The following is a 24,945-nucleotide window of genomic DNA, read 5'->3' on the forward strand; positions in this document are numbered from 1 at the left end:
TATGTCTCGAGATTTATTCTTTTTTCTCCTTGCGAGTGAGCAATTTAGATTGAGGTTGAATGAACTTGCAATAACACTTGTTCTTTAGTATATACAATAATTAATTTTTTTATCTTTATTGTTTTTGTCTTATTTGCGTAAACATAACAAAATTACAATTATACAGATTACGCAGGGATGGTAGGTATAAAATTCGGTATAAAAGTTCGTTGCGAAAAATTGAGCTTGATTGCTTGGCAATAAAGACTCTCCGATTGTGATATAAATGCAATTGCAGTGTAGCTTAAATTACACTTTTTCCAACAGCCATATAATATATTGCAATGATACACATTGTTGGCAATGTAAATACACAAGTTACAGTAATAAGGGGTTTCGTCATCGCGATTTATGATTAAAATATTCGTATTATGTACATAAAATTAACGCTAGTTGTATAAAAAATCGTCACGAAAAATTACTTACTGTATCTGTTACAGTATAAAATGCATTTTCAAGAGGTAAAAAATTGCAAAACCAGTTTATTTTCCTTTACGTTTAAATGAAAAATTGCAAGCTACTCTTCGTTTTCATTTAATTTCTTCAAGCGTAAATGTGCACGTATTGTCATATGTTATTTTTTTTATCTGAGGTCGTGTTTACGATGTTCATAATAAGTAAACTACATACCAAAGAAAAACATTAATGCTAAAAATGCGACAAAAATAATCAAAAAATTGCTTGATTTACAACTAGTATCAAAAAAGTACTTATAATATTTTTAAGGCACCACATCATTCGAAACAAATATTTAAAATTTATTAAAAAACCAATTTTTTAATTAACATGACTTCTCTAATTAATTAAAGAATTAAAAAACATTTATAGCCATAAAATCGTATTCTGTTTTATTTTTCAAATAAAGTATTTTTAATTGCCATTTTTTATTGTTTATATTTAATTTTATCGGTTGTATTTTGTATGAAATACCGTATAAAGTTATATAAAGTAAAATGTAAATTTCATCAATAAATCGCGTATGTCTCATATCAGTGGTACACAATTACTCTCTTACTAAGTAAGTCTTTCCATAATGCTGACTTTTGATCATTATCACTTATCCCTTTCAATAAATCATTAAAAAAATGCATTTGGCAGTGCGGATACATACACACTCAAAATTAAAAAATCTAACATCTTTCCCTTGCAGATAGACTTGGTAAAAATAATCAAAGAATCTATCTTTGATTTCTACAATCGCAAATAATCTTTCTACCTATATAAAATTTTTTCCGATTCTTATCAATAGATTCATCTTTTGGAATATCGCAAAAGAATATTTCGCGTATTCTTTCTTCACTTCTTTATTATTATTTTTTTGTTACGACGATTTTCTCGAACTGTTCTAAAAAATATCGACTTACGAATTAATTATCAACAAGATATTAATTTGATAATCGTATCAGTATTATAAAAAAATTAATGAAGAAATTACAACCGTATGGCACACTGTATAAAAACCCTAAAGTACCATACTATCAAGCAATAAAATCGCTAAAACGTGTATAATACACCTGAATTACTAGTCCAAATTGCCAAAAATAGTGAAATTACTGACTGTACCGTGAATATCGATTGTTAAGAACTTGGAAAAGTCCTCGGACACGCAGACTTTCACCTTACCAGTGCAAGTTGACGGTAATTGCACGCATCCAAGCATCGCAGGCCTGTTACTTTTCGCGAGTTTTCGACTCCAAAACTCATCGACGTTGATCTGTAATTTAGATCTCTTTACGCTTTGACTCATTCTCGTCTGACTCATATCCATGTTTAGGTTATTGATACTACGACTGAAACCCATACGGCTACGGCGGTTCTGTGTCTTATCGATGCTGTGCAGCATAGATACATTCCACCAAGCTAATTCATCGCAGTTCACTGATAAGAGGATTGGCACACTGATAGACGATGGCGACCAATTCAACTGACTGACTGGACAACAGTGTAAGCAAAGTTTCCCTAGTTCACATTGTAAGTCTACGTCGATTATCTACGAAGTAATTGTAATAATAAAATGTGCTATTAATCAGTTTTAATTTGATATTGATAAGAGAATCAAATATGTTATTTACAGATATTTCACCATTATCCAGTGCAACTGCTAGGTATTTTCCATCATGAGAAAACTGACAAATGCTAAGTTGACTCTTGTATTCGTATTTCATGAAAGACTCTACTTTGGAGCTATCTTCTGTATCTACATCTGGCAATTTATATATTATCACATTTTGCTCTTCGCTCAATATTGCTAGGAGGGTTTTAGAATTACTTATAGTGCTGTAAACAATTGTCCATTCTTCGGTCACTTTACAATCTATTTTCTTCCATGGTAAATAGTCAGTATACAAATATTTAATTTGGCCTTTTTTTGATACTGTCATCATCCAATTCGTTTTTATTTTGTGTACAAAAATCACATCTATCGCGTCTTCGACTGAATGCGATGATTTAATATTCTTCCAAACCTGCGAAAAATAATAATTTTTGTTTTTTATGTTCTTTGAAAATTCATGAAATTAATTATTTATTACTTACTTGTAATTGATGATTATTTTGACACAAAACCACGTAATTATCGTTGATCTGGAGTATACCAATATAACTTTCGAAAGAATTAAGTTGTGATAATCGGGTTGTTTCTTGGGTAAGCATATCGTATATTACAACTGAGGCCAATTCAGTAATGTAAATTAGTTTAGTTGCATTGTCACGGAGTTCAATGCTTGTGATTTTACCACACTCAGATTCAATCCTCTTTGGGGATACTATCCCGTTACATATAGTTATTTCATTTGGTGCTGTTTTTAAAACAATTATATTGTCTTCACCAAAATTTTGTACTCTAGCGTCGAAAAGAAGCTCTTTAACTATTTTTGGTTTTTCATCATCCCCAATCTTCCAGTTGTAAATCACGCATTTTTCACCGCCACATACCTAGCAGAATAATTTCATTAAATTAAGATTACTGAATTCTTACTATAAGATGGAAACATTGAAACAATTAGTACCATATGACATCTTTCGTCAGGCATCCAATAAGAATCAAGAGAAGTCACATTTGCTTTGATGCCAGTTATAAAATCATCGGGATTGAAAGCTTTCACAATGCTAATAATTCCTTTTGAATTACCAATTATTAGATATCGCGCATCGTAAGTCAACGTCGCAGTAGTAAAATAAACATTTTCCTCTTTTTCTTCAATTTTGACAAGCTTCTCGTAACTGTGAGAGAGCTCATCAATATTAACAAACCACTTTAAGTACAAAGCTACTTTATCAGTAACAATCACCAAACAGTTATCTTCTTCAGGGTGTTTTGAAAAGTAAATGACCCTCGGGTTGGTAAGTTGTAAGTTAAATTGAGACACGTATATGTATTTATCTTGATTTTTTTTATAGATCCTCACAACGGAAATAGTTTCATTCAATACATGTAGAAACTTATCTCCTGTTGTGAAAGCCACTCCTCCTAAACGGTTCGGTCCTGTTTCTTTCCGTAATTTGTCATTCAATTCTAAAATACCAGTTTGTGCATCCCACACCTGATTAAATTAAGTCTGTTAAATATTTGAAATAAAAATGTAAACAATTTGCATCAAAAAACTACTTACTGCAAGTGTTCCTGAAGTGGTACAAGCAGCTACTTTGTTATTTGACAAGGAGAATTTCATGTCTGAAATATGTTCTTGATCAATAGCAAATGTTCTTACACTATCATCATGAGTAGTTTTAAACAAATTTTTCCAAGAAGATTGTTTGTGTCGCGGATTTTGTATTGAAATACTAAGGCCGTTTCTTGTAAATTCATTTTCGTTCAATACAAACATTTTTATTGTACCGTCTTCGCTTAAAGCTAGAAAGTAATCACCGGCCATAGACAAAACAATCTTCTTAATGGCATATTTTTTGTTATGACCACTAAAAATTTTCGATTTATGGTTGTCGGTATCCCACAGTATTATTTCACCACTATTACTTCCAATTAAAACGTGCGATGGATCTTCGGTAAAAACAGCGGTATGTACGTCGTCGGTAATTTCTTGGCAAAAATTTGAATAACATTTAATGTTGAATAAGTCCGTTCTCTCATGAGAGATGTAAAGAGAATTCGGTCTTGACAAGGCTAAATTAGTAATAGTATTTTTGACAAATCCATCCGCGGAATGATCCAATGCAATCTGCACCAAATCTAAACACTTCATCTGACGATGCTTTGCTAAAGTACTTGCATGACTTTTGACAAATTGTTCCATATCAGAGAGATCGGATTCTATCTTTTCATCACCATTTTTTGTGATATGTTTTCGATATTTTTTCAGATCGATGAGTAAATCGCTTAATCCGGTGTTATTAATTTTAGCTTGAATAAAATCAAAATTCATGAAGATTGCGGGAAAATCATCAAACAATTCTGCTTGTTCAAGATGGTGACCAATGTAAGAGAAACTATAATTGTCGTCAGGCAGCTTAGAAAAATCACCATTACAATATTTTCGATATTTTTCAATAAATAACCGGTGTTTATCCCTTATTTGCGTTGGCGTTAATTTTTTTCTTAAATGACAAAGTAATAAATCGTGAACTCCATAAATATAACTTTTTAAATCATCATTCCATTTTTTTGCAGCGAGTGATTTATGACAGAAATCTAACATTTGATCATCAACAGAGTATGGCTCTTCATCCCATAAAATTTCTAATGTCTAAAATAATGTTTTGAAAGATATATTTTATTTTACGTTATATTAAATATATCAATTCTCTTTAAGTGATATTGAAAACTTAGTTACCTTAGGCATTATATTAACATCTTCGCTAAAAATGACGAGGTGTTCATATCGTTCCTTCATTTCTGGATCTAACTGATTAATGCACATATCGAAGGTTGCTTCTTGAATTTTCATAAACTCTTCAATAACTCTAAAACATACAAATATACAATTAAGAATGTATCTTTAATTATATTTTAAAACGTAAAATAAAATATAAAAGTTATATTGACTTATTTTTGGCATTCTTAGTACGAAGACACTTCAAGTAATAATTCCATCTGCCAGTGTTCCATTTCATGTCATGTTTATAATTCTCAAATTGGGCAGCAAACATAGCAATAAGTAATGGCATTCCTTTACATTCTTCATGAATTAGATTTGCTTGTGGAGGTAAAGTATCAACAGATGCATCAAGTACTTTTGCAAATAAGCCTAATGTTTCTGCTTTAGTGAAACCGTGATTCATCTAATAATTAAATAATATTTTAAGTTTATTTATTATTAAACATTGTTATTAAAATATTTATATCAATTGACATACTGCTACAATACTGTAACTTCTTGGATACAAAACTCCAATATCAGATGTAATAACTAGTGTTTTGCATGCAAAGTCAAATTTATCTACAAATTCTTTCCGATAAACATCATCCAAAATCAGCAAGGCATTTCTGTGATTTTCTTTCCAGAAGTAATTTTCTATGGTTTGTTTCAAAGTCTTTTCTAATGATTCTGAATTTACAGTTTCTTGCAAATAATTAAAACATTTAATTTGATGATAAAGATTATTTAATTGAATCAAAATCTCTTCTTGGAGGCCAAGTTTGTATCCAAACTTTATCCAGTAAATTTCATTCTGTAGAGTATAATTATTATTAAAATGTCTGCTCTTAAAAATTGTAACTCAAACTTACATTAAAAAGTTTTTGTGATAGATTTTTATCTTTCAAAGTACTCGCTGTAAGACAAGATTTTCCAAAACCCTTCATGCCATGTAATGCCACATATTCATTTGGTTGCAACTTTTGCAATGCATCTTTCAACTTTTCAATCTGGTTTAAAAGAATTCTCATTAATATTTTATTCATCTATTTTGATGTACATTGATATTTGTCAAAAATTTGAGAATCAATGAATAGAGCATTTAGTTGGAAAAATTTACTTAATGTATACCCATTACATCTACTGATTCTCGACTTCATAAATCTACAAGGTGCAACATCACATACTAAAAAAAAACCTAACTTACTTTGGAAAATTATCCAAAAGTGTAGGGAAAGCAGGCAAAAAATTTGTTCACACAATGTTAGTTTAGTAGGAAAAAATAATTAGAAAGATACTGCAGTTATTGAAATCATAGAAAAAACTCACCATGTCTTCTCTTGCCACTGTTATTGGAGATACTGGCTGTAAGTTGGGATTAACAATGTATCTCTCATTGTTAGGTGTACCTGGTGCAGCTAACATTTTGTCAATTTTTTCACTCAACCAATCGTAATGATGTTTTAAAGATTGATGAAACACATCAAAGGCATTAGATCCTTGTCTAAAATAAGAAACATTGTATTACAACTCATATTTGTTTATGTTACTATATGACGATGATAGAACAATTTAAGAGTATCTTAATTAAATACGTACTGTGGTAACAAATCCAATAAAATTTCTGCTTTTTCTTGTTTTGTTTTACCTTTATTGATATTTTCTACATCCTCAGATTTCAAAACAAATTCGGTCGATAGCGGACCTATTATTCCATTATAGACATCTAAATCATCTATTATATTCTGTCGCATTTGCGATAAAATATCTTTGTGTCTTTGATCCATAATGAAAGGTAAATTAAATACCTTATTCATGAAATTTTCATTATTACAAATATGCGATTTCTGAATAAAATTACAATAAAAATATTTTTTTGAAATTCATTGCAATTCCAAAAGAATCTTTAAATTAAGCAAACTGCACAAAGTGATTTAATAATTTTTCACAAAGTATAGTCGTAAGTGTACTTGAAAACATTTAAAAATATATTTTTTTTCTTGAGTGCTTAAAAATTCTCAAGTTTCATTCGAATAACTACTATGGCCATGACTCCAAAATAAAATTAAACCCACGGATTCACGACAAGACTCAAAATTTCATACCGTGACAAGTACAACTCTTCGCCGTATCGTGCACAAGTGTTACTGACGAAACGAGCAAGAAATTTCTCAAAAAATATGAAAGCCACGTTATGGGTATCGCGAGTCTGAGTCAACTCTAACGGGTCTCTCTCACGCTCTCCACCGAGTCTCAATCAAATGGTAAAAAAAACATGTAGCTCCAAGAGTATCGTACGTAAGTAATACTCACATATCCTTTTTTCTCTTTACTCCGCTGCTTTACGCACTCATATTACGTGTTTTAGTTTTCTAACTCCCGCACATGCAATGGAACTGCAAGGCTGCGAAGCGCGTAGTCGTCTTTGTTTTTTGTAAAATGTAGCGTCGTTGATCGACTGATGGATAGATGTGTTGCACTTTGCTTCTCGACGGGGAACACAAGAAAGCACGATCGTTGTCGTACGGGAAGAGGTCGAAGATAGAATGTTATTTGTGTGCGTTCTCTCTCTTTCACACGCAATGCTACACTGCATCTCGAGATATGACGTCACAATATGCCGCGAATGTACGTGTGGGTGCTGCTGCGTGCATGTATTTCAGCTGTTTTGCTAGAATTTGGATTTGTAACTATGACGCAGACTTTTAATTAAAGTATGATACAAATGAAAACCATTTCGTTTTACTTGTTATTTGAAACCGTTGCAAAATTTATTAATTGATTACAAATGCTTAATACTGTCTTATTTAGATTTATACATTAACCTGTGAATCGCGTGTATTATGAATAATTCGGTGTTATAAAATAATAACGTCAGATTTATTATAAAAGAAAAGAATAATTTTTATTTGTAAAAAATCTACCTTACAATGTTATATCTCACACTACTATACGATTATTAGAAAAACTACTTGAAATATGATTGAAAAAAATTAATTGTCATTTTTTTTTGGTCTTCCTCGTTTCTTCACAGCTCCAGCAGCTGTAACACTCAAGCGTAATTTATTTGTGAATTTCTTAGGCTGCTGCTTCATTGAGGATTTTGAAATTTGATTGTCATGTATAAATCGCCTAAGATGTTGAAAAGGGTCCTGAAAATTACCATTCATTATTTTGTACATTGGACTTTCATGTCGTAAACGCTCTTCGTTTAAAAACTTTTCATCCACAATATCTTCTACATTTGTTGACCTGCAATATTTTCAAAAATAAATGTTATAGAACATTTCCTAGTTCATCCTTTATTAAAAGAGGTTATGATAGGGTATTGTCAACAATAAAAATATTGGTAAATGGTTATTTACACTGTATTCTTACCAATCAATTTGTTGAAATTTTTCCATGCTGTTTTATATATTTGTTTATGTTTACTGCAGGACAGTGCTTCAAAAACCGTCCAAGAAGAGAAAATTATTACAATAATTATAAAATGTAAATGTCGACACATAAACAGGCAAGATGCAATTCAATCAAAGTGCCTGTATATAATTCCTGACTGATCTGACGTATGATTGCCGTCATGTAGACTATATAATAAGTCTATGATTGCCGCTTACCACAAATCGAACGAGACCAAATGCTACTTAACCTCACATTTTTTATAGATGTATAAATTCTTTTAGGTGAATCGTATGGATATATGTACACGTATATAGTATTAATTATCGTCTCGTGGATGCGTTTCAAGTAATTTTTAGTTGCAAATTGTTTAGTTTAGTCTTCCAGTGAACAACAAATAATTAATTTAGTGAAAATGACTATTAAAAATAATCTGTGTTTATTACTATTCTTTTTTCCTTATGTATTTACCTTTGTTTATGGAGAAAAAATGCCATCTGATATAGAAAGATTACAATCTTCCATAGCATCAGATGTAAGTTATTGAAAATTAATATTCTATAATTATAGTAAAAGTCATATGATACTGCTGTTTGATAACTCTTCAAACTATTTACAGAAAAGTTCACCTAGTACACCAGTAACATCATTGGAAAATCTAGGATTTCTACATGCATTTCTTGCCTCGCTTTCTGTGATTATTGTTTCTGAGTTAGGAGATAAGACATTTTTCATTGCTGCTATAATGGCAATGAGATATCCTAGATTAACGGTATTTGCTGGTGCTATAGGTGCTCTGGCAGTCATGACTGTTTTATCAGGTATGTATATTATATCATATGTATATTACTATTTGAATATATTACTATTTGAATCACTAATGATAATCAATGTACAGTGATATTTGGCTATGCTGCTACTATTATTCCTCGAGCATATACATATTATATTTCTACTGCCTTATTTGCCTTATTTGGTTTGAAAATGTTAAGAGATGGCTATTATATGTCATCAAATGAGGGACAAGAAGAATTAGAAGAAGTACAGACTGATCTCAGAAAGCGAGAAGATGAAGTAAAATGCTTATAATTATTGTGAATGCATGTCTAATTCTTTCTGTAATTAAAAAAAAATTTGTTAGTTGGAAAAAGAAAATAATGCAACCCTGCTTCAAGATCCAGAAACTGGTGTTATTAGGAAAACTAAAAGAACTACTGCTTTGATGATGCTTTCCCGGATATTTTTGCAAGCTTTTTCTCTTACATTTCTAGCTGAATGGGGTGATCGATCTCAGCTTACAACTATAATTCTTGCAGCTCGTGAAGTAAAATATCAAAATACAATTTAAAATATTTATTTATGAAAGAAAGTAAATAATGAAATTTGATAATTACTTTGTAGGATGTTTATGGTGTTGTTATTGGTGCTGTGCTTGGACATGCATTTTGCACTGGTTTAGCTGTCCTTGGTGGTCGTATGATAGCTCAAAAAATATCAGTGAGAACAGGTTAGATACATTTGAAAAATTTTCAAAAACTATTGATAATCACACAGAGTAAACCAATATTGATGTTTTTTTTACTTTTCAGTGACACTCATAGGAGGAGTAGTATTTTTAATTTTTGCATTAACAGCTTTATTTATAAAGTCTACTGAAGCTATGTAGTTTAAGTAAGCTATTTCAAATTGTCTGTCTCCTTATGCTAAAGTTTGCTGTTGATTATTGCATAGAGCTACTCATTTCTATGGTATTATGGAAGTTTCCAATTACTCAAGTAGTTAAAATTAACACACTACTTTATTTTTACTAGTTACTTAAAAGAGGTATTTTTGAGAAAAAATGTTATTAAGAAATTCAAATCCTATTGAAAAAAGGCTTTAGATTTTTCTTTTTTATATAGTAGTTTGAAATGATGTTGAAACTGATTGTAATACTAATCTATTTTAGCATTAGGATGCAGAGTACAACATTGATGATCAATATTGTGTATTATTTGTAGATGATTTCATTCTAAACCATAAAATGATTTAGTTCAATTCGATTAGCTCAATTGACACAATTGTTTGATCAATTGATATTAGATTGATTTAACCCTTTCTTAATTAGAACAAAATATTTCTCTATCATTAATATACAATGGAAGAATCATAATATGTACATTGATACGGCAAATTTTGTTAATTTTTCTGTAAAATATATTTTGTATCTTATAGTTTTAATATATTCTATTCTTTTTTTTACAAAGATTTAAATTGTGATAGAAAGTATTGTATAATGTGTTACAGTCTCGTAAACTATAAAACTTAAAAAATAAAGAGGAAATATTTTTTTAACCAATATTTTATTTGCTATCATTGAAAGAAGTGAATGTAAGAAATGCAAGTATATATACTAAATACTTCTAAATAAATAGTCATGCCAGTTGTATTTTAACATATATTTTACTTTTAAGACATTTTAATGAAATGTTTGTTGACAATTTTGTAATCAAAATGAATATGTCAATGATGAATATATTTTATATAAAAAAGGGAAAAAACAAATAAATTTAATTACTGCAGACTATTTTTTGTAAGTTTATATTTGACTTTGTAAATTCATTATATATTTAAGACATCACATTAACATATAGAACATAATTTTAACAGTAAATTATAGTAAGAGTAATAATCTTAATAATAGTAATAGGTATACTATGAAATATGCATATAAAAAGAATTGTATTTTATATTTATAATGAATGACATTGATCATACAAAGGTTCAAGTGGTTGACATCTAAAATGTTAAAATGCTGAAGAGTATAAATTATTATACATTTTTTACATGAATTATTGTGTATTACTTCATGGATTTGATTGTGACTTAAATTCATAAATATCACAATACAAGAGTACAAAACTCCTAACTATTCATATATTTGAATAGAATTGATTTTTGATAAACCACCACTGTTTATTATAAAATTATATACTTTTCAGATAAGTAATTGGCATAATTAGTGTAAATACAAAAAGTATTTTATAAACTAGAAATTAATATAAAATACGTTAGTAATAATTGACGTATTATAATCAATATTTCTTTGGTTAATAAAAAAACTTGTCTTATGAGTAAAAAATTTCATTAAAATATTTTTTTGTTGAAATAACATAGTCCTAGCAAATTCTTATCAAGGAATGCATGTACTAACCAATATTGGAAATTTTAACAAATGAACAAGTTAAAGAGATAAGATTACACCATTAGCTTGCCAATAATTCTTTATTTGGCTGCTCTAATATTTCGACTTTGCTAAAATTTTGCGATGTACTATTTATATCAATTGAATTTGAATCTTGAATCCTATTAGTTTTATTAGTTGAATTGACATCATTGCTGACATAAGCTGTGTTTAATTCAGGAAGAATATTACTTTCACATTGATCAGGAGAATCAATGATACGATGTTTTTTCATGTGAGTAGTTAAATTCCCACTATGATAAAATTCTTTACCACAAACAGAACATTGGAATGGTTTGATTCCTGAATGAATTCTTTCATGTATAGAAAGATTACCACTGTGACGAAATTCTTTATAGCAAACGCTACATTTATAAGGTTTAACACCAGAGTGAGTACGCAAGTGAGTAGATAAATTTCCACTGTGACTGAACATTTTACCACACACTTGGCAAGCATATGGACGTTCACCAGAATGCGTCCTCATGTGAATGGCTAAATTACCACTATGTGTAAAACACTTACTACATTCTTTGCATTTATATGGTCGTTCACCATTGTGAGTCCTCATATGAATAAAAAGATTACTTTTATGGCCAAACTCTTTGAAACAAATTTCACATTTACATTTTACTTTCCTTCCAGGAATTATACTATCTGTGGACTTTGATGGTCTCTCAGAATTATTAGAGTGAGTCCCAATGAATGCAGAATTAACCAAAGAATTATTATCAGAAATAGATGGTGAAACTGTAATGTTTACATTAGCACTCTTAACATTTGAATGATCTGATTGATGCATTAATTGATTACTAGGTTGATCAATCACAAAGGGACTTTGATGTGAATGTTGAATTATATGTTGTTGTTGCTGCATATGGCTCAAATAATTATAATTTACAGGTAAAGGAGTCTGTCATAAAATAATATCTGTTAGATTATACCTTAATTACATTGTGTTATTATTTATAATAAATGTTTACTACTTACATTCATTTGTGGCATATCTTCTTCACTTTTATGAGAAAAATCCTTTGCATATTGACTTCCTTGAATTTGAAATGCTTGATCCCAAAAATGTGGTAAATGGTGATATGTATACTGAACATTTTGATTTTCAAAAACACTAGAATCGACATCACCATGCTCAGTAACCATACTTTCATGATTTTTATCATCTATACTGTTATACTCTTGCTTTACTTGTATGGAGCTGAACATCTGAAATAGATTGGAATTATTTTTTTATGAGAATAAAGAAAAATTTAACATATTATACTTTTATCAATTATACCTTAGCTACCTACTGTGGAATTATGTTTCTTTATTTTTAAACTTCCCAACTATTCTATGGAATGATATATATTATTTAATGTAAATGAAACATTCAAAATTAACTAAAATGTTTGAACATTTTCGTGTGGACGAAATTTGCAATGCTAAAAGTGTAATTATGGTAATCGTAATGTTTCCTTGCGAATATTTCCCTATATTACTTGTTGAGCAGCAGCTGCGTGATAAAAACCTCAAGGTTAGGTATATATAATGCATTTATTAACTTTTTTGAATATTCATTGCACTAGTCAAATCTTATTCATTATTATACTCGAGATGGTGTAGTACGAAACGAAACAGTTAGATAATGAGTTTATTATATCACAAATGTAACCAAATGGTATATTCTTCTTTGTGTGGTGTACTCCATATAAACAAACACTTATAGTTGATACCTTGGGTCACTGCTTGCTTAGTCTCACCACCGCTCACGTATAAGAAGTTCTTGACTGTATGCGCCGGTGATGTCCAACGCCACCAAGTGGTGTCACGTCAGAAACAGAACAGAATGATTATGAGAAACACTATATATATATATATATATATATATATATATATATATATATATCGAGAAGAAAATTAAATGTAGTTTTTTAAATAAATTGGGTTGTGGTTTTAATGAGTATAAAATAAAAAAATTTTGCATTAAATTGTTAATAGAATTGTCGGTACATAGATTAATGTATTTTTTATTCATAAACAAAAAATGTTCAAAATATTAAAAGTAATCTTTGAAAAATGGTGGCAATAGTGGCCAACTCGATTGATCAAATAGACCTCCTGAATTTGGGTGGGAGGATGTCCTCCGTGACGTGAAATGTTTCCTCTAAAAAAAAATGTGTAAATAATTTTCAAACATTTTATTCATTATTCTATCTGTGATTTTATAACTTATGTGTACATGAATTATCTTTAGCTTAGTTCTAATTTTAGTTTTATTCTCATCAAATATATTAATTTTTGTACTTGGTTAGAGTGTTAGATTAATTTAAGTGCCTTCTGCAGCTTAAAGTTTTATTCAACTTAATAAGAAAAACATAAATAAGATATTACAAAGAAGTATTCATCTAGTTTATTCATCAATAATGAATGTATCTGATGCAATTAAAATTCAAAAGGTTTGTACTCTACATATGCAAAGATTCATGGCTAAACTATTATTAAATTTGTTACAATCAAACATTAATTTACGAAATACATTGATAATATTTAACTTAAATTTCGAGTACACCTCATTTTAGGTTGAAAATGTTTTGATGCTTGATAAGTATGGAGTCAAGCATACTTTGGGAACATTTTTCTTAACGGAAACACATTTTATTTTTATGGAATTGAATGGAAAGAAAAAAATTTGGGTAAAATTCATGCAACATATTGTTTAAAAAATATCTCAGAAAAGTTAATTTCTGTAATTTAATGTATTGCAGGTCTTAAATACTCATGTTGCAAATGTAGAAAAATTACCTCTACTGACAAGTGGTTCTCCACTGCATATCAAATGCAAAAATTTTTTTGTTGTTACATTTGTTATTCCAAAAGAACGAGATTGTCATGAAGTTTACTTAACATTATTAAAATTATCATCCCCAAGTAATTGCTATATGAAAATTATAGTGCATGTAAATAAATTAGTTATTTTTTAGTTATTATAAGAAATTATATCCTTTTTACAGCAAAAACTGAAGATTTATATTGCTTTGATTACAAAGGTAATAATGAAGGATTATTGCAAGAAGTTGGTTGGAACTTTCTCAGCATCCAAGATGAGTTTCAAAGACAGGGTGTTCCAAACGAAGAGTGGTCATTATCATATCTTAATGTTAATTATGAAGTAAGATAGATTGAATGCTTAGGATAATTAGATATGTTTGTTCAACCTAAATATAATAAATATTTGTTTTGTAGCTGTGTGAAACATACCCTAAATATCTGTATGTTCCCAGTTCGTGTAGCAATATTGTATTAATGGGTAGTGCCAAGTTTCGTAGTAAAGGAAGACTACCAGTATTAACTTATTTACATAATAATAGCAAGGTAAATATAATTTATGGTTATATAATTCAAGATTTATATTAATGAGTTTCTACCATTATTAAAAAGTTCAAATTATAGGCATCTATTTGTCGGTGTAGTCAGCCATTATCTGGATTTAATGCACGTTGTCTAAAAGATGAGCAGATGCTTTACAATTTGCTCTGCACAAATCCTAATTCAAAATATCTATATATAGTTGATACAAGACCTAGAGCAAGTTTAATATAACTATATTAAAAAGTCTTAAAAAACTGATGAATTAACAAAATGAATATTTCAGATCAATGCTATGGCAAATCGTGCTGCAGGGAAAGGATATGAAAACGAGAATTTTTATGACAACATCAAATTTCAATTTTTTGGAATTGAAAATATTCATGTCATGAGATCAAGTTTATCTAAATTAATAGAATGTAAGTAAATTTTCATGCAATTTTGTTAAAAAAAATTTTTGGTTAAAAAATAATTTTCCGTTTCAGTACAAAAGAGTACTTCTATGAGTGCATTTCTAAGTGCACTTGAAAGTAGCGGATGGCTAAAACACATTCGTGTTATATTGGAAACATCATGGTTTATAGCGCGAAATATAATTAACGGTATCAGCGTAGTTGTACATTGCAGTGATGGATGGGATAGAACAGCTCAAGTTTGCTCTTTAGCTGCTTTAATGTTAGATCCATTTTATAGAACTATTCATGGTTTTCAAGTAAGTACGCAACGTCACGCATTTCATTAAATTCTTTATATAACATGTATGAGTCTGTTTATGTATTTTATTTTTATTTTTTAAGGTATTAATTGAAAAAGATTGGCTTGCTTTTGGTCACAAGTTTAACGATCGCTGCGGTTTCATTATTACAGATACTAAAGAACTTGCACCTATATTTACTCAGTTTATTGATGCAACTTACCAACTTCTTCAACAGTTCCCATACATGTTTCAATTTAATGAGCAATATCTGATCACTTTACATGATCACATCCACAGCTGCCAATATGGAACTTTTATAGGGAACTGTGAAAAAGACAGACAGGCTTTGAAGTGAGTTAGATATGAATTGTTTTTTTATAGATCAATAATACTTAGAAAGTTTCAAATAATCATTTTATTTAGACTTTCAGAAAGAACTTATTCTTTATGGGGTCATGTAGCTCAACGCATAAATGAATTTATAAACCCTTTTTACTCAAGTAGTCAGTGTAAGGGAGAAACTAGTCGCATTTTGAAACCAAAGCTGTTCCCACAAAATATTATGTAAGATCGTTAACACATAAAAAACTATTTATTGAAAATAATAAGAATTTTCTTTATAGTTTATGGAGAGGCCTTTATTTTAGATTTGAAAACGGTGTTCACCCTCGAGAGTCTTGTGAAGACTTTTTGTTAACACTGAATAATCACATTAGTGCTATGGAAGACCATGTTAAATTTCTTACTAAGGTAAATTGTCAGTTTTATTATTCAAAAATAAAAGGGTTAATGTAGAATCTTGTGTACTAGAGAGTCAATTCAATCGGGCAGTTCAATTCTTTAAACAACATAGATATATCACCTAGCAAGTTAAAACTAGATTACGAAAATTTGAAAAAGAGTTTTAAAGACAAATTAAACGATTTTGCAAATAATACGGAAGATGAAAAAAATAAATCTGATATAGAGCAATTGATCAATGAAATAAAAGTTATTTCATTAGAATGGAAATTATCTAGAAACATGAACGAATGTAAATGTGGAACAACTTTCGATGCTTTTAACAAAAAGGTACAAAATTTTAATTGGCCCATTAAATGAATATCAAGAAAAATGTATTTTTAGACAAAAGCGTATAATTTCATCTTTGTTACAGTATCACTGTTGGTCTTGTGGAAATATAGTATGTCATCGATGCATGGGAATAAATAGCATACTTGCGGGATATTCAGCTCAGCGAACAGTACCCACTTGCAAATTTTGTTCTCAAAAATCGACTACAGCAACACCTATAACACCTTGAGAACTAAAGTATTTTATTTATTACGTATTTAATGGTTTCTGTGTCAATGAAATGTCTTAGTAAATTTATTCATTCTATGTGAAAAAATATTACTGCACTTATATTAAAGTCAAAGTTTATATCATAATATTTTAACTTGTAAGAAATTTTTTTATGAATGTAAACAATTTCTATGTACCGATCAATTAACGTCATAAAGTTAAATTAATTATTTATTGTTTTAGTGAGATCCAATCTGGAATTGCAAATATTCCAATTTTAGCATTTCTATATCTACATTATTTCTAGCAATTTTAGATATAACAATTAGGATGTATGCTTGAAGTAGATAAGCAATCTTATTGATTTATAAAGTCAAAATATTAATTGTACATAATTATAATAAAAATGATACTTTTGTTATAAATTATCGACGTTTTACTTCTAGATTATATATATATATATATATGCATATTTTTATTGATATATTAAAAATTAATGATAATTTTTAAAAAGAGCATTTGTTTCAACTATAATGTTGTGACAAGAAAAAGGTAATAAAACTACGAAGTTTTTTATTTTAACTAGTATTAACTATTTAAATTTTCTAAGCTTGAGTCAAAACTTTATTATAGTAAAATCTACAATTAGTACATAAATTACACAAATAGGTTTAACATTTACATCTATCATAGTCTGTTCATCAAAAATATTCATAGGCAATATTCTCAACAATTTATTTTTAATGAATTTTCAGAAGAACAAATATATTTTAATCAAATTGATGTTTAAGCTAACAATTTACAAGCTTCAAGTTCAAAGTACTAAAATTTAAGCCATAGATAGAAGATTAGGAGAACTAATAAATAATAACCAAATCCCCTAATCTCTCATTAAACTTACTTTTCTATAAATTATTGTTCGTTTTCATGAGTCATAATGGCTCCGTGGGTAAGAGCTCAGACTTCTGCGCAAAAGATCGTCATTGTCATTGTCCCAGACATATGAAAATTTTCAGAAATGAAATTTTCATATATTTATTACCGTAATTCCGGTGTTTTGGATTCCACCTTAAACTGTAGGTCCAGTCATGATGCATGTAAAAACCTCCTCCCATACCCTTCCAAAAGTAACGAGGGAGATAGGTATACATACTTATGATTATAGGAAACCAAGACTAATACCTTACAGGTATCTAATGTACTTCTGCAGAGCGTTCCATATGAATGTAGGTCTTGAAAAAACAATAATAATAATAATAATGATAATAATGAAGCATCATTTAAAATGAGAAAATATAATCGTTATTAATTAAATAAAAAATCTAATCTGTACAAAGAAATGTCCAATATTTGATTACGTATGTGCCAAAAACATTTACCAATAAAACAGCAGCATTATAAAAATATATGCATCAATTGTATTTTCTACAATATCGATACAATGATCTGTTTCCCTAAAAATTAACAAATCGTAAAAATTGATTGAATTTAATTCCTATCTAGGCTATTCCTGATTGTAATCACAACTTAAGGCCAGCTTGTTAAAAATAAAATTTTTAAAAATGTTGGCCAAGGTTCATGATAAATAAAGTAAAAAATCTGAGTAGATCGATATCATTACACACCTAATGAGATTTGACGAATCTTACGTAAGTTTTAGATGAAAGAATTCGGCGAAAGTCAATGAAAATCGATTTAGAAATATAGAAAAATTACGCATAATTAGCAAGGTTAAAAAAAACTCATTAATAACTACACAATTTAGTTATCGTTAATAAAAAAATTTTTAAAGTTGATGACTCCCTGATCAATAAAAATCGAATCTTCGTAGTGTTTAAATTTGGTTTTTATATAGATAAATATATTTAATCATTAGAAAAATCACGCAAAATTGTCTATCCAATCGAAATATAATTACAATCATCCGTTAAAGAAATAAATATTATTTCTAATTTTGTACAACGATAAGTGCACCTAGAAAGGATCAATAGGTAACATATATCTACAATTCCCTCTCAAGAACTACGTCATTACGGGAGTTGTACAAATAGCAATACATTATTCTTTTAAATAGCTGTCAGTCAATGTTAACCATTCTTCAGAAGTAAATTCTTTTAGCAAAGGTAAATATTTGAGTATTAAAAATTGCTAATTATTAAAGAATAGTTGATCCCTATTAGTACAGCTCTTACACGGATATTCTTAAGAAGGTATTGTTTATGTTAAGTTAGTTGAAATTGTTGGTTATTTTTAAAATAATCCATCTCTATGGATACAGCCTATTTAAGAGTGTATTGGTACTTGAGTCTAGGTAAAGTGTTCAACTATTGGGATTATTTTACTAATAACTAAATCGTGTAGTTTTTAATAAATGTTACTTCTTTTGCTACTCACATACAATTTTTCTATATTTTTTAAAAATCGATTTTCGTTGCTTTCCTGCTGAGTTCCTTAATTCATCAGTGAATTTATGGAATTTCCGTGAGCATCTCTATGATTATTATAATTTTGATAAGAATGACATAATTTTTTGGTACTATTTAGGTGTGTGAACGTATTTGTTGCGACCACATAATTATTTTGTGAAAGTAATAATATACATATAACATAGTTATTTCGATCTACAGGAAACATCAAATGTCTTATGCACTTCAACGTGAATGTATGATAAAGTAACAATTACGCTTATGTCGCATGGAAATGATCATTTGAATGATCATTCTTTTATCGAATTACTTAGTCGCATTCGAATGAATGCTAATCGTCACCAGGGATAATTCGGCGGTATTTCCTATTCGACGGAAACACCTCTTCATTTTCGTCGTCATCACCTTCACCTGTTAGGAACGAGTCGTCAAAAGCGTAATCAGGCGCCCACTTTGTTAAAAGTTTTTCAAAAAATTCCTCTAGACTCCGTGCTTCCTGATAAACCTGAGAATCCACCTTGAAGGAAAAACCGTAATTATTTGAAGCAATTTGATTTTCAGCTAATTTAAAAGAAGACTTCAAAATAACATACTGGATTAAATTTGTATGCATTCTTAAACATTAATCTAATGTCAGCCATCACTTGCTTTAAATCCGTATAATGATTGTCGCTGCTTGGCCTAAGTTTCTGTCTTATAATATCTAAGGCTATTGGTTTCTTGATAATTTTATGATACTCGACAATCTGTTAAATTTGAAATTAAGTATTAAAAAAATAACTATTTCATCGGTTCAAGAATAACGCACCTCTTGCGAAACGATTTCTCTAAATGGCAAGCTTTGTTCGTACTGGCAATACAATTCTAAAACAACACGCTGAGCGATTCTCATGTCGCACGCGCTCAACTCATTTGGCCTCTTGTCTCCGGGCGGATCACCGGAGCAATCAAGCACGTTCGTGCAGAGCATGCACTGCCACGTTTCATTTTCGCTACAATCACATTTTTCCAAAGTATAATTCAATGAACGTGGTTGTTCTTGTACTATTGAAAGTTGAAAACCATACCTCGGGAACTGCTTCAGTTCCGGTATGTGACAATACAAATGGAAGACTTTCGGGCATTTATCGCAGCATAAGACCGCATCTCCCCCGTCCATACATACAGCACACCAGTCTTCATTAGGATCGTCTTTTGTCATGGATGCTGCTACAATAATACATCCTGAAGCTACAAGTAGTTTTAAAAATCAACCAATACAATTTCAAATGCTTACCCGATGAATTATCAGTCATGACATTGGCCCCTTCATCAGTGGAGCTGTCCACTTGCGTGGACTCAATTTGATTTTTTTGCGCCTCAGGTATGACTACAATACCATTACTGTCGAGCTTAGCGATGGTCAACATGAGATCGTTGAGCGATTTTTGGCAAAACTTGTCAAGACTTTTTTGCGTATCGTCAGCTTTCTCTTGTATGGCTGGACTTGGCGTTTTTGGCATCGATGAGCTCACTGTTTGCGTTACCATCGTCGAATTTTGAGATGACACTGTTGGATCACTACTGATCGGTGGGTTTGGTGCTGCTTCGTTATTCTTCTGTAAAAAATCCAATCACCATCTAAGTAAAGCTGTTTTTTTTTTAGAAAATTTTAGTAGCTTTTTCGGAAGCAGAATCGGCACACGTGCATTGGATTTTTCCGATGAAACGTTGATAAAGTACTTTGTTTTTTTGCAAGCATTTCATAGATGAGATATAACGTTCTTTTTAAAAGTGTTAACAAATAGTTACTCAAAATCAAATAACTTTCGTTCAAAAAACCATGCAATCTACGCTAAAAATATTTATCGATGAATCTCTTCCCTGTTCTTACCACTTGAGAAGCAACGCTCATTTGCTGGTTCTTGAGTGTAATTTTGTAGGCATCGCCCAACGGCGCAGCACCCTGATACATCTGTGGGTTGCCACCTTTACCAGCATGATATGCAGACGATGTCTGACCAGTACTCTGTGGAATATGCCACCTGGCTGACTGCTGCTGTTGTTGCTGCTGGTAAGGATTTATCACGGGTTGTCGCATCTGTACACCAGTGAGGAGAGAGCTTCCCGCAGGATAGTTTTGGTGCGGCGGCGGTGGTCCTACTGGTCGCTGAGGTGGATTTATAGGAAATCTGTAGCGTGGCGGGAATCTGCTATAACTGCTTGCCGTTGGACGATAGGCTGGTGGATTGTGGGCCAGTAAGCCTCGAAGATTAGCATTTTGATTTAGATGGGGATCTGGTCCAGAAACCATTTGTTGCTGTTGCTGCTGATGAGGGTGGGTCGATGATGTTACCTATGGAACAAATGTTTTTTATAATGAAAACTCAACAATTTAGAATGCAAGTTATTCGTTTCACTAAGTTGTCATTATTCTTAATTTTCACGCGATTTTCAATTATTTAACGCATTTCATCTAGTCAATGCTAATCATCTTAAATATATTATTATTCATTTAAAAGTTACAAAAAAAAGACGTAAAGTGCCATTAAATATTTATTAGAAAGGTGGTTTGCAATTATAAAGTAAAGTATGATTTCTTTCTTGGCAACTTTTAAGAAAAATAAAATTAATTTTTTATTATTTAATAATAACACTTCTAAGGAATAAATAAAAATTCTCAATGTCATATCTGTCCAATTTATTCAACACCGTACAAAAGTATAAAAGATTTTAAAAAAAGCAATTGCACTTATGAACTATACACAAGTAATTATTTAAAGATATCAGTGCACCTTGAATCTTTACATTCTTCCAAAAATAATGAGCGTGAATAGTAAATATACTATGTCAATTTTTAAGTAAAAATTACAATCAGTTATTTTCGTCAAAATATCATTGCTATAGATATCTTGTTACATTTATTTCTGATATTTTTGTTTCTGAAATTTGTCGTGGAGTTCGAATAAATTGTATTATACCATTCACTATAACTATAACTAGTTAATACTTTTCAATAATACTAGAAAAGAAATGAGAAAATATCCATGATAGGATTAGCAATAAAAATAAAAAAATAAGCTAAATGCACCAACACAAAACTAAACATACAACACCAAAATTTCTAACGCCAATATACCTGTTGATGACCAAGTCCTGGTCGTTGTGGCATTATCATCTGCTGCGGCTGTGGTATACGCCCGTTGTAATTATATGTAGGCATTCTCTGTGCTTGCGGTGATGCACGTTGTGGCATATTGTAATGCTGAATGTAGTTAGCTGCTTGAGGTTGCATCATGTTCAACTGAGCTTGCAACATGGGTTGCTGATGGGACGAGATTGGAATGTTCACCGATTGATTCAAATAAGCGTTGTGTAGGATATTATTGGATGCATCGGGAGGCAATACACCTATAGCTTGTGGTACAGCCGACGCATCTATAGCCATGCCTACAGTGCAAGAACTCGATTGTTTTTGTTCTCCTATCTCGTTTATCGGTGTTGTTGGAGCGCTTGGTTCCGACGGCGGGGTTACTGATGGATATACTCTTCCATCTACCACAATCGCTCCAATTGATTTAACAACTAGTAAGGAAAATAAAGGAATATGTATAATCAAGACATGTCGATTTCATTGACGGTAATATGGATGTATATTTGTCAAACCTTTGATCAGATCTTGCATTTTGTCCATAGATAAGTGTATTCTCACAGGTATTTCAGGATTGGGTATATCAGCTCTTCTACTTTTGATTCTTTGCAAGTGGGATGTCACTGACTTTTTACTATAAAGTAGCTCCATATCATCATCCTGCTCTAATACATAATTAACAAAATCTATACAATGGTCAGTCAGTTTGGACAGATGATCTAAGGCTATTTTTTTTTCCTTAAGCGTATTTTGTTTTTGATCACATACTTCATTTAGGCGTATTATTAACTGTTTACTCCGCGAATTTACGGCATTTGTCAACCTGATAAATAATTAATTATTATAAAGAATAGACTTGAGTACAATTGAATCATACCATTCGTAATAAAGCTCACCTGACAACCATTTGCTTTATTTCTTGAACAAGGCTCTGTTTCTTTTCAGTAATTAAAACTTGACGCTCCTCAATAACTTTCATAGCACTTTTCAGTAACTCCCGCTTATAACTAAAAATATTTGAAAGAATAAAACAAGTAATAAGCACAATGTGATTTTTGAAAAGAAACAATTGCTGAGAGCCAGACATGCACTATAATAATGATTATTGGATCATAATTTTATGAGTACTTACCTAACTTCATTCAATAATGTTTTCATAGACATACGACTTTCCGAGGCAATTTCATGTATAAATTTATATTTGTGTTCCCTATGATCAGTTAGTTGGCAATCTCGACATGTCAATCGATCACAAGTTTGACAAAATAAAGACAGTTGTTCATGAGGATGAAGTATACAAAACAAGTAAATAGGCAATTTTTTCTCTTTTTTTCCACTATCAGTATCATTAGTAACTTCTTCCTTTGGTTTTATTGTATGGTCCTTTGTTATTTTTAACCTTTGATGTGCCTGCATTTGAATATCAAAGGTGAATAGTAAAAAAAATTGTACATTAGAAATAAACAAAAGTATAAGTATTTACCACAACACAATTATGGCAGATATATTCCTCGCACTCCACACACCAACTTGTTGCTATAGCATTCTCAGTGCAACTCGTACACAGCTTTTCTTCCTCTTCAACCTCTTTAGGGTCATCCTCGCAGGTGGTGCTCATGTCATCTTCGAGAAACTTAGAGAAAAATCGATTCTCAATCAAATTGTCTAAGTGACTGACCACTTCGCAATCCGGACACGTGACTGTATTATCGGCTACAAGAATAAAATGATTTTTAATTGACGAGTCGTCACACAGACGACCTTGAAAAAAAAATAAAATGTTACTTACAAAGGACCTCGGCGTCAACGGAGGTGCTCGCGTGTTCGCTGAATTTGGCATTGATGCAGGCAGCGCATGCTGCATGTAGGCACTCGAGGAGTTTGGGACTATCCCCTGCAGTAAAACTTTTGCCGCAGAGGATGCACTTGGACATGCTAATTTTTATTTCCGACTGGTCCTGGCTATTCTCCGCCTCGGTAGTGCACTCAGCTGCCTGAGGCACCTCTTCATCTTCGTCAGTATTCATAGTCTCCATCACCGTGGTCGCCTGTTGATCATCCGTGACGGTTGCGATAATCGGTTGATGCTCGGCTGGTTCCTCTTTGACGACGTTGATAGAGACAAGGTCGCCTTCGACGCGCGAGTCCATCGTTGGCTTAGGACAACCAACCGCTAATCATTGCATATACTCACGTAGGTATTATACGCACGATCAAAAAGAACTACTGCCGAGTCAATGTCAGGCCGGAAAAAGGGAGCGTATATGAGCGTGAAAAAAAAAAAAGAGAGAGAAAGCCACCATCAGAGGGCCTCCAAAGCTCCAATGCCCCCGCGCGATAGCATATATACATATACATATAGAATACACATAAGAGAACACGCCAAGCGCGACCATACGGCCGACCATGGACTATACATGTTATATATGTGTGTATATGGTAAAAATTGCTTTTTTACCATTTGCAGTTTTAATAAAAAATTTTAAAATTTATAGAAAAAAATAAAGGGAGATTAATAATCAATCAATGCAATCTTTTAAAAAAAAAATTATAAGAACGTTTGTTAATTT

The 24,945-nt window shown here is 30.9% G+C and overlaps 6 protein-coding genes across 14 annotated transcripts; 2 read left to right on the plus strand and 4 right to left on the minus strand.

Moving 5' to 3' along the window:
• Window positions 1–1,551: 1,551 nt before the first annotated feature.
• Window positions 1,552–7,288, minus strand: LOC131664310 (apoptotic protease-activating factor 1-like). Of its 6 annotated transcripts, XM_058935288.1 has the most exons (13): window positions 7,167–7,288; window positions 6,453–6,700; window positions 6,183–6,357; window positions 5,726–5,863; window positions 5,353–5,667; window positions 5,042–5,277; window positions 4,830–4,959; window positions 3,651–4,742; window positions 3,048–3,581; window positions 2,575–2,973; window positions 2,309–2,504; window positions 2,112–2,242; window positions 1,552–2,029 (listed from the first exon to the last, which is right to left on the minus strand). In XM_058935288.1, exons 2-13 carry the CDS (start codon window positions 6,668–6,670, stop codon window positions 1,562–1,564), a joined length of 4,032 nt encoding a protein of 1,343 aa, XP_058791271.1. In that variant the 5' UTR covers window positions 6,671–6,700; window positions 7,167–7,288; the 3' UTR covers window positions 1,552–1,561. The 6 variants fall into 6 exon arrangements, with proteins under 6 accessions (XP_058791271.1, XP_058791268.1, XP_058791267.1 ...); XM_058935285.1 differs by having other exon boundaries at window positions 2,112–2,504; window positions 5,726–5,854; XM_058935284.1 differs by having other exon boundaries at window positions 2,112–2,504.
• A 431-nt stretch (window positions 7,289–7,719) lies between these two features.
• On the minus strand, window positions 7,720–8,423 carry LOC131664315 (uncharacterized). Its single transcript, XM_058935296.1, has 2 exons — window positions 8,232–8,423; window positions 7,720–8,105 (listed from the first exon to the last, which is right to left on the minus strand). Exons 1-2 carry the CDS (start codon window positions 8,255–8,257, stop codon window positions 7,847–7,849), a joined length of 285 nt encoding a protein of 94 aa, XP_058791279.1. The 5' UTR covers window positions 8,258–8,423; the 3' UTR covers window positions 7,720–7,846.
• Window positions 8,424–8,529: 106 nt separating this feature from the next.
• LOC131664313 (transmembrane protein 165) lies at window positions 8,530–10,668 on the plus strand. Its single transcript, XM_058935293.1, has 6 exons — window positions 8,530–8,787; window positions 8,872–9,073; window positions 9,151–9,326; window positions 9,394–9,576; window positions 9,654–9,759; window positions 9,842–10,668. The coding sequence occupies exons 1-6, from the start codon at window positions 8,668–8,670 to the stop codon at window positions 9,916–9,918; spliced, it is 864 nt and encodes a 287-aa protein (XP_058791276.1). The 5' UTR covers window positions 8,530–8,667; the 3' UTR covers window positions 9,919–10,668.
• A 188-nt stretch (window positions 10,669–10,856) lies between these two features.
• On the minus strand, window positions 10,857–13,224 carry LOC131664203 (zinc finger protein 670-like). 3 transcript variants are annotated; one of them, XM_058935108.1, is made up of 3 exons: window positions 12,783–13,224; window positions 12,466–12,696; window positions 10,857–12,388 (listed from the first exon to the last, which is right to left on the minus strand). In XM_058935108.1, the coding sequence occupies exons 2-3, from the start codon at window positions 12,694–12,696 to the stop codon at window positions 11,498–11,500; spliced, it is 1,122 nt and encodes a 373-aa protein (XP_058791091.1). In that variant the 5' UTR covers window positions 12,783–13,224; the 3' UTR covers window positions 10,857–11,497. The 3 variants fall into 3 exon arrangements, with proteins under 3 accessions (XP_058791091.1, XP_058791092.1, XP_058791090.1); XM_058935109.1 differs by having other exon boundaries at window positions 12,779–13,224; XM_058935107.1 differs by having other exon boundaries at window positions 10,858–12,388; window positions 12,770–13,224.
• Window positions 13,225–13,609: 385 nt separating this feature from the next.
• On the plus strand, window positions 13,610–17,214 carry LOC131664202 (myotubularin-related protein 6). Its single transcript, XM_058935106.1, has 13 exons — window positions 13,610–13,928; window positions 14,052–14,165; window positions 14,238–14,400; window positions 14,484–14,641; window positions 14,716–14,844; window positions 14,923–15,057; window positions 15,125–15,257; window positions 15,324–15,550; window positions 15,636–15,886; window positions 15,959–16,099; window positions 16,159–16,285; window positions 16,346–16,606; window positions 16,692–17,214. Exons 1-13 carry the CDS (start codon window positions 13,896–13,898, stop codon window positions 16,836–16,838), a joined length of 2,019 nt encoding a protein of 672 aa, XP_058791089.1. The 5' UTR covers window positions 13,610–13,895; the 3' UTR covers window positions 16,839–17,214.
• A 221-nt stretch (window positions 17,215–17,435) lies between these two features.
• LOC131664193 (E3 ubiquitin-protein ligase TRIM33) lies at window positions 17,436–24,665 on the minus strand. Of its 2 annotated transcripts, none has more exons than XM_058935094.1 (12): window positions 24,165–24,665; window positions 23,859–24,088; window positions 23,508–23,785; window positions 23,272–23,382; window positions 22,891–23,198; window positions 22,364–22,809; window positions 21,119–21,580; window positions 20,522–20,843; window positions 20,313–20,451; window positions 20,054–20,237; window positions 19,839–19,991; window positions 17,436–19,762 (listed from the first exon to the last, which is right to left on the minus strand). In XM_058935094.1, exons 1-12 carry the CDS (start codon window positions 24,523–24,525, stop codon window positions 19,577–19,579), a joined length of 3,180 nt encoding a protein of 1,059 aa, XP_058791077.1. In that variant the 5' UTR covers window positions 24,526–24,665; the 3' UTR covers window positions 17,436–19,576. The 2 variants fall into 2 exon arrangements, with proteins under 2 accessions (XP_058791077.1, XP_058791076.1); XM_058935093.1 differs by having other exon boundaries at window positions 20,313–20,454.
• Window positions 24,666–24,945: the final 280 nt, after the last annotated feature.

The sequence above is a fragment of the Phymastichus coffea genome, unplaced genomic scaffold, assembly GCF_024137745.1.
Source record: "Phymastichus coffea isolate CEN01 unplaced genomic scaffold, Cenicafe_Pcof_1.1 PCOF00043, whole genome shotgun sequence".
Lineage (NCBI taxonomy): Eukaryota > Metazoa > Arthropoda > Insecta > Hymenoptera > Eulophidae > Phymastichus > Phymastichus coffea.

Bases quoted from the DNA above. Each gene is read 5' to 3' on its own strand.
- LOC131664310 (XM_058935284.1), bottom strand. From the start codon at position 6,670: ATGAATAAGGTATTTAATTTACCTTTCATTATGGATCAAAGACACAAA. The intron at 6,358-6,452 runs GTACGTATTTAA...TTCTTATTTTAG, and splicing joins TTATTGGATTTGTTACCACA to ACAAGGATCTAATGCCTTTG. The intron at 5,278-5,352 runs GTATGTCAATTG...TTTAATTATTAG, and splicing joins GAAGTTACAGTATTGTAGCA to ATGAATCACGGTTTCACTAA.
- LOC131664315 (XM_058935296.1), bottom strand. From the start codon at position 8,257: ATGGAAAAATTTCAACAAATTGATTG. The intron at 8,106-8,231 runs GTAAGAATACAG...AAAATATTGCAG, and splicing joins AAATTTCAACAAATTGATTG to GTCAACAAATGTAGAAGATA.
- LOC131664313 (XM_058935293.1), top strand. From the start codon at position 8,668: ATGACTATTAAAAATAATCTGTGTTTATTACTATTCTTTTTTCCTTAT. The intron at 8,788-8,871 runs GTAAGTTATTGA...AACTATTTACAG, and splicing joins AATCTTCCATAGCATCAGAT to AAAAGTTCACCTAGTACACC. The intron at 9,760-9,841 runs GTTAGATACATT...TTTACTTTTCAG, and splicing joins AAAAATATCAGTGAGAACAG to TGACACTCATAGGAGGAGTA.
- LOC131664203 (XM_058935108.1), bottom strand. From the start codon at position 12,696: ATGTTCAGCTCCATACAAGTAAAGCAAGAGTATAACAGTATAGATGAT. The intron at 12,389-12,465 runs GTAAGTAGTAAA...ATTTTATGACAG, and splicing joins AAGATATGCCACAAATGAAT to ACTCCTTTACCTGTAAATTA.
- LOC131664202 (XM_058935106.1), top strand. From the start codon at position 13,896: ATGAATGTATCTGATGCAATTAAAATTCAAAAG. The intron at 15,551-15,635 runs GTAAGTACGCAA...TTATTTTTTAAG, and splicing joins GAACTATTCATGGTTTTCAA to GTATTAATTGAAAAAGATTG. The intron at 16,607-16,691 runs GTACAAAATTTT...TCTTTGTTACAG, and splicing joins TCGATGCTTTTAACAAAAAG to TATCACTGTTGGTCTTGTGG.
- LOC131664193 (XM_058935093.1), bottom strand. From the start codon at position 24,525: ATGGACTCGCGCGTCGAAGGCGACCTTGTCTCTATCAACGTCGTCAAA. The intron at 23,199-23,271 runs GTGAGCTTTATT...ATTATTTATCAG, and splicing joins ATAAAGCAAATGGTTGTCAG to GTTGACAAATGCCGTAAATT. The intron at 20,844-21,118 runs GTAAGAACAGGG...GATTTTTTACAG, and splicing joins TGAGCGTTGCTTCTCAAGTG to AAGAATAACGAAGCAGCACC.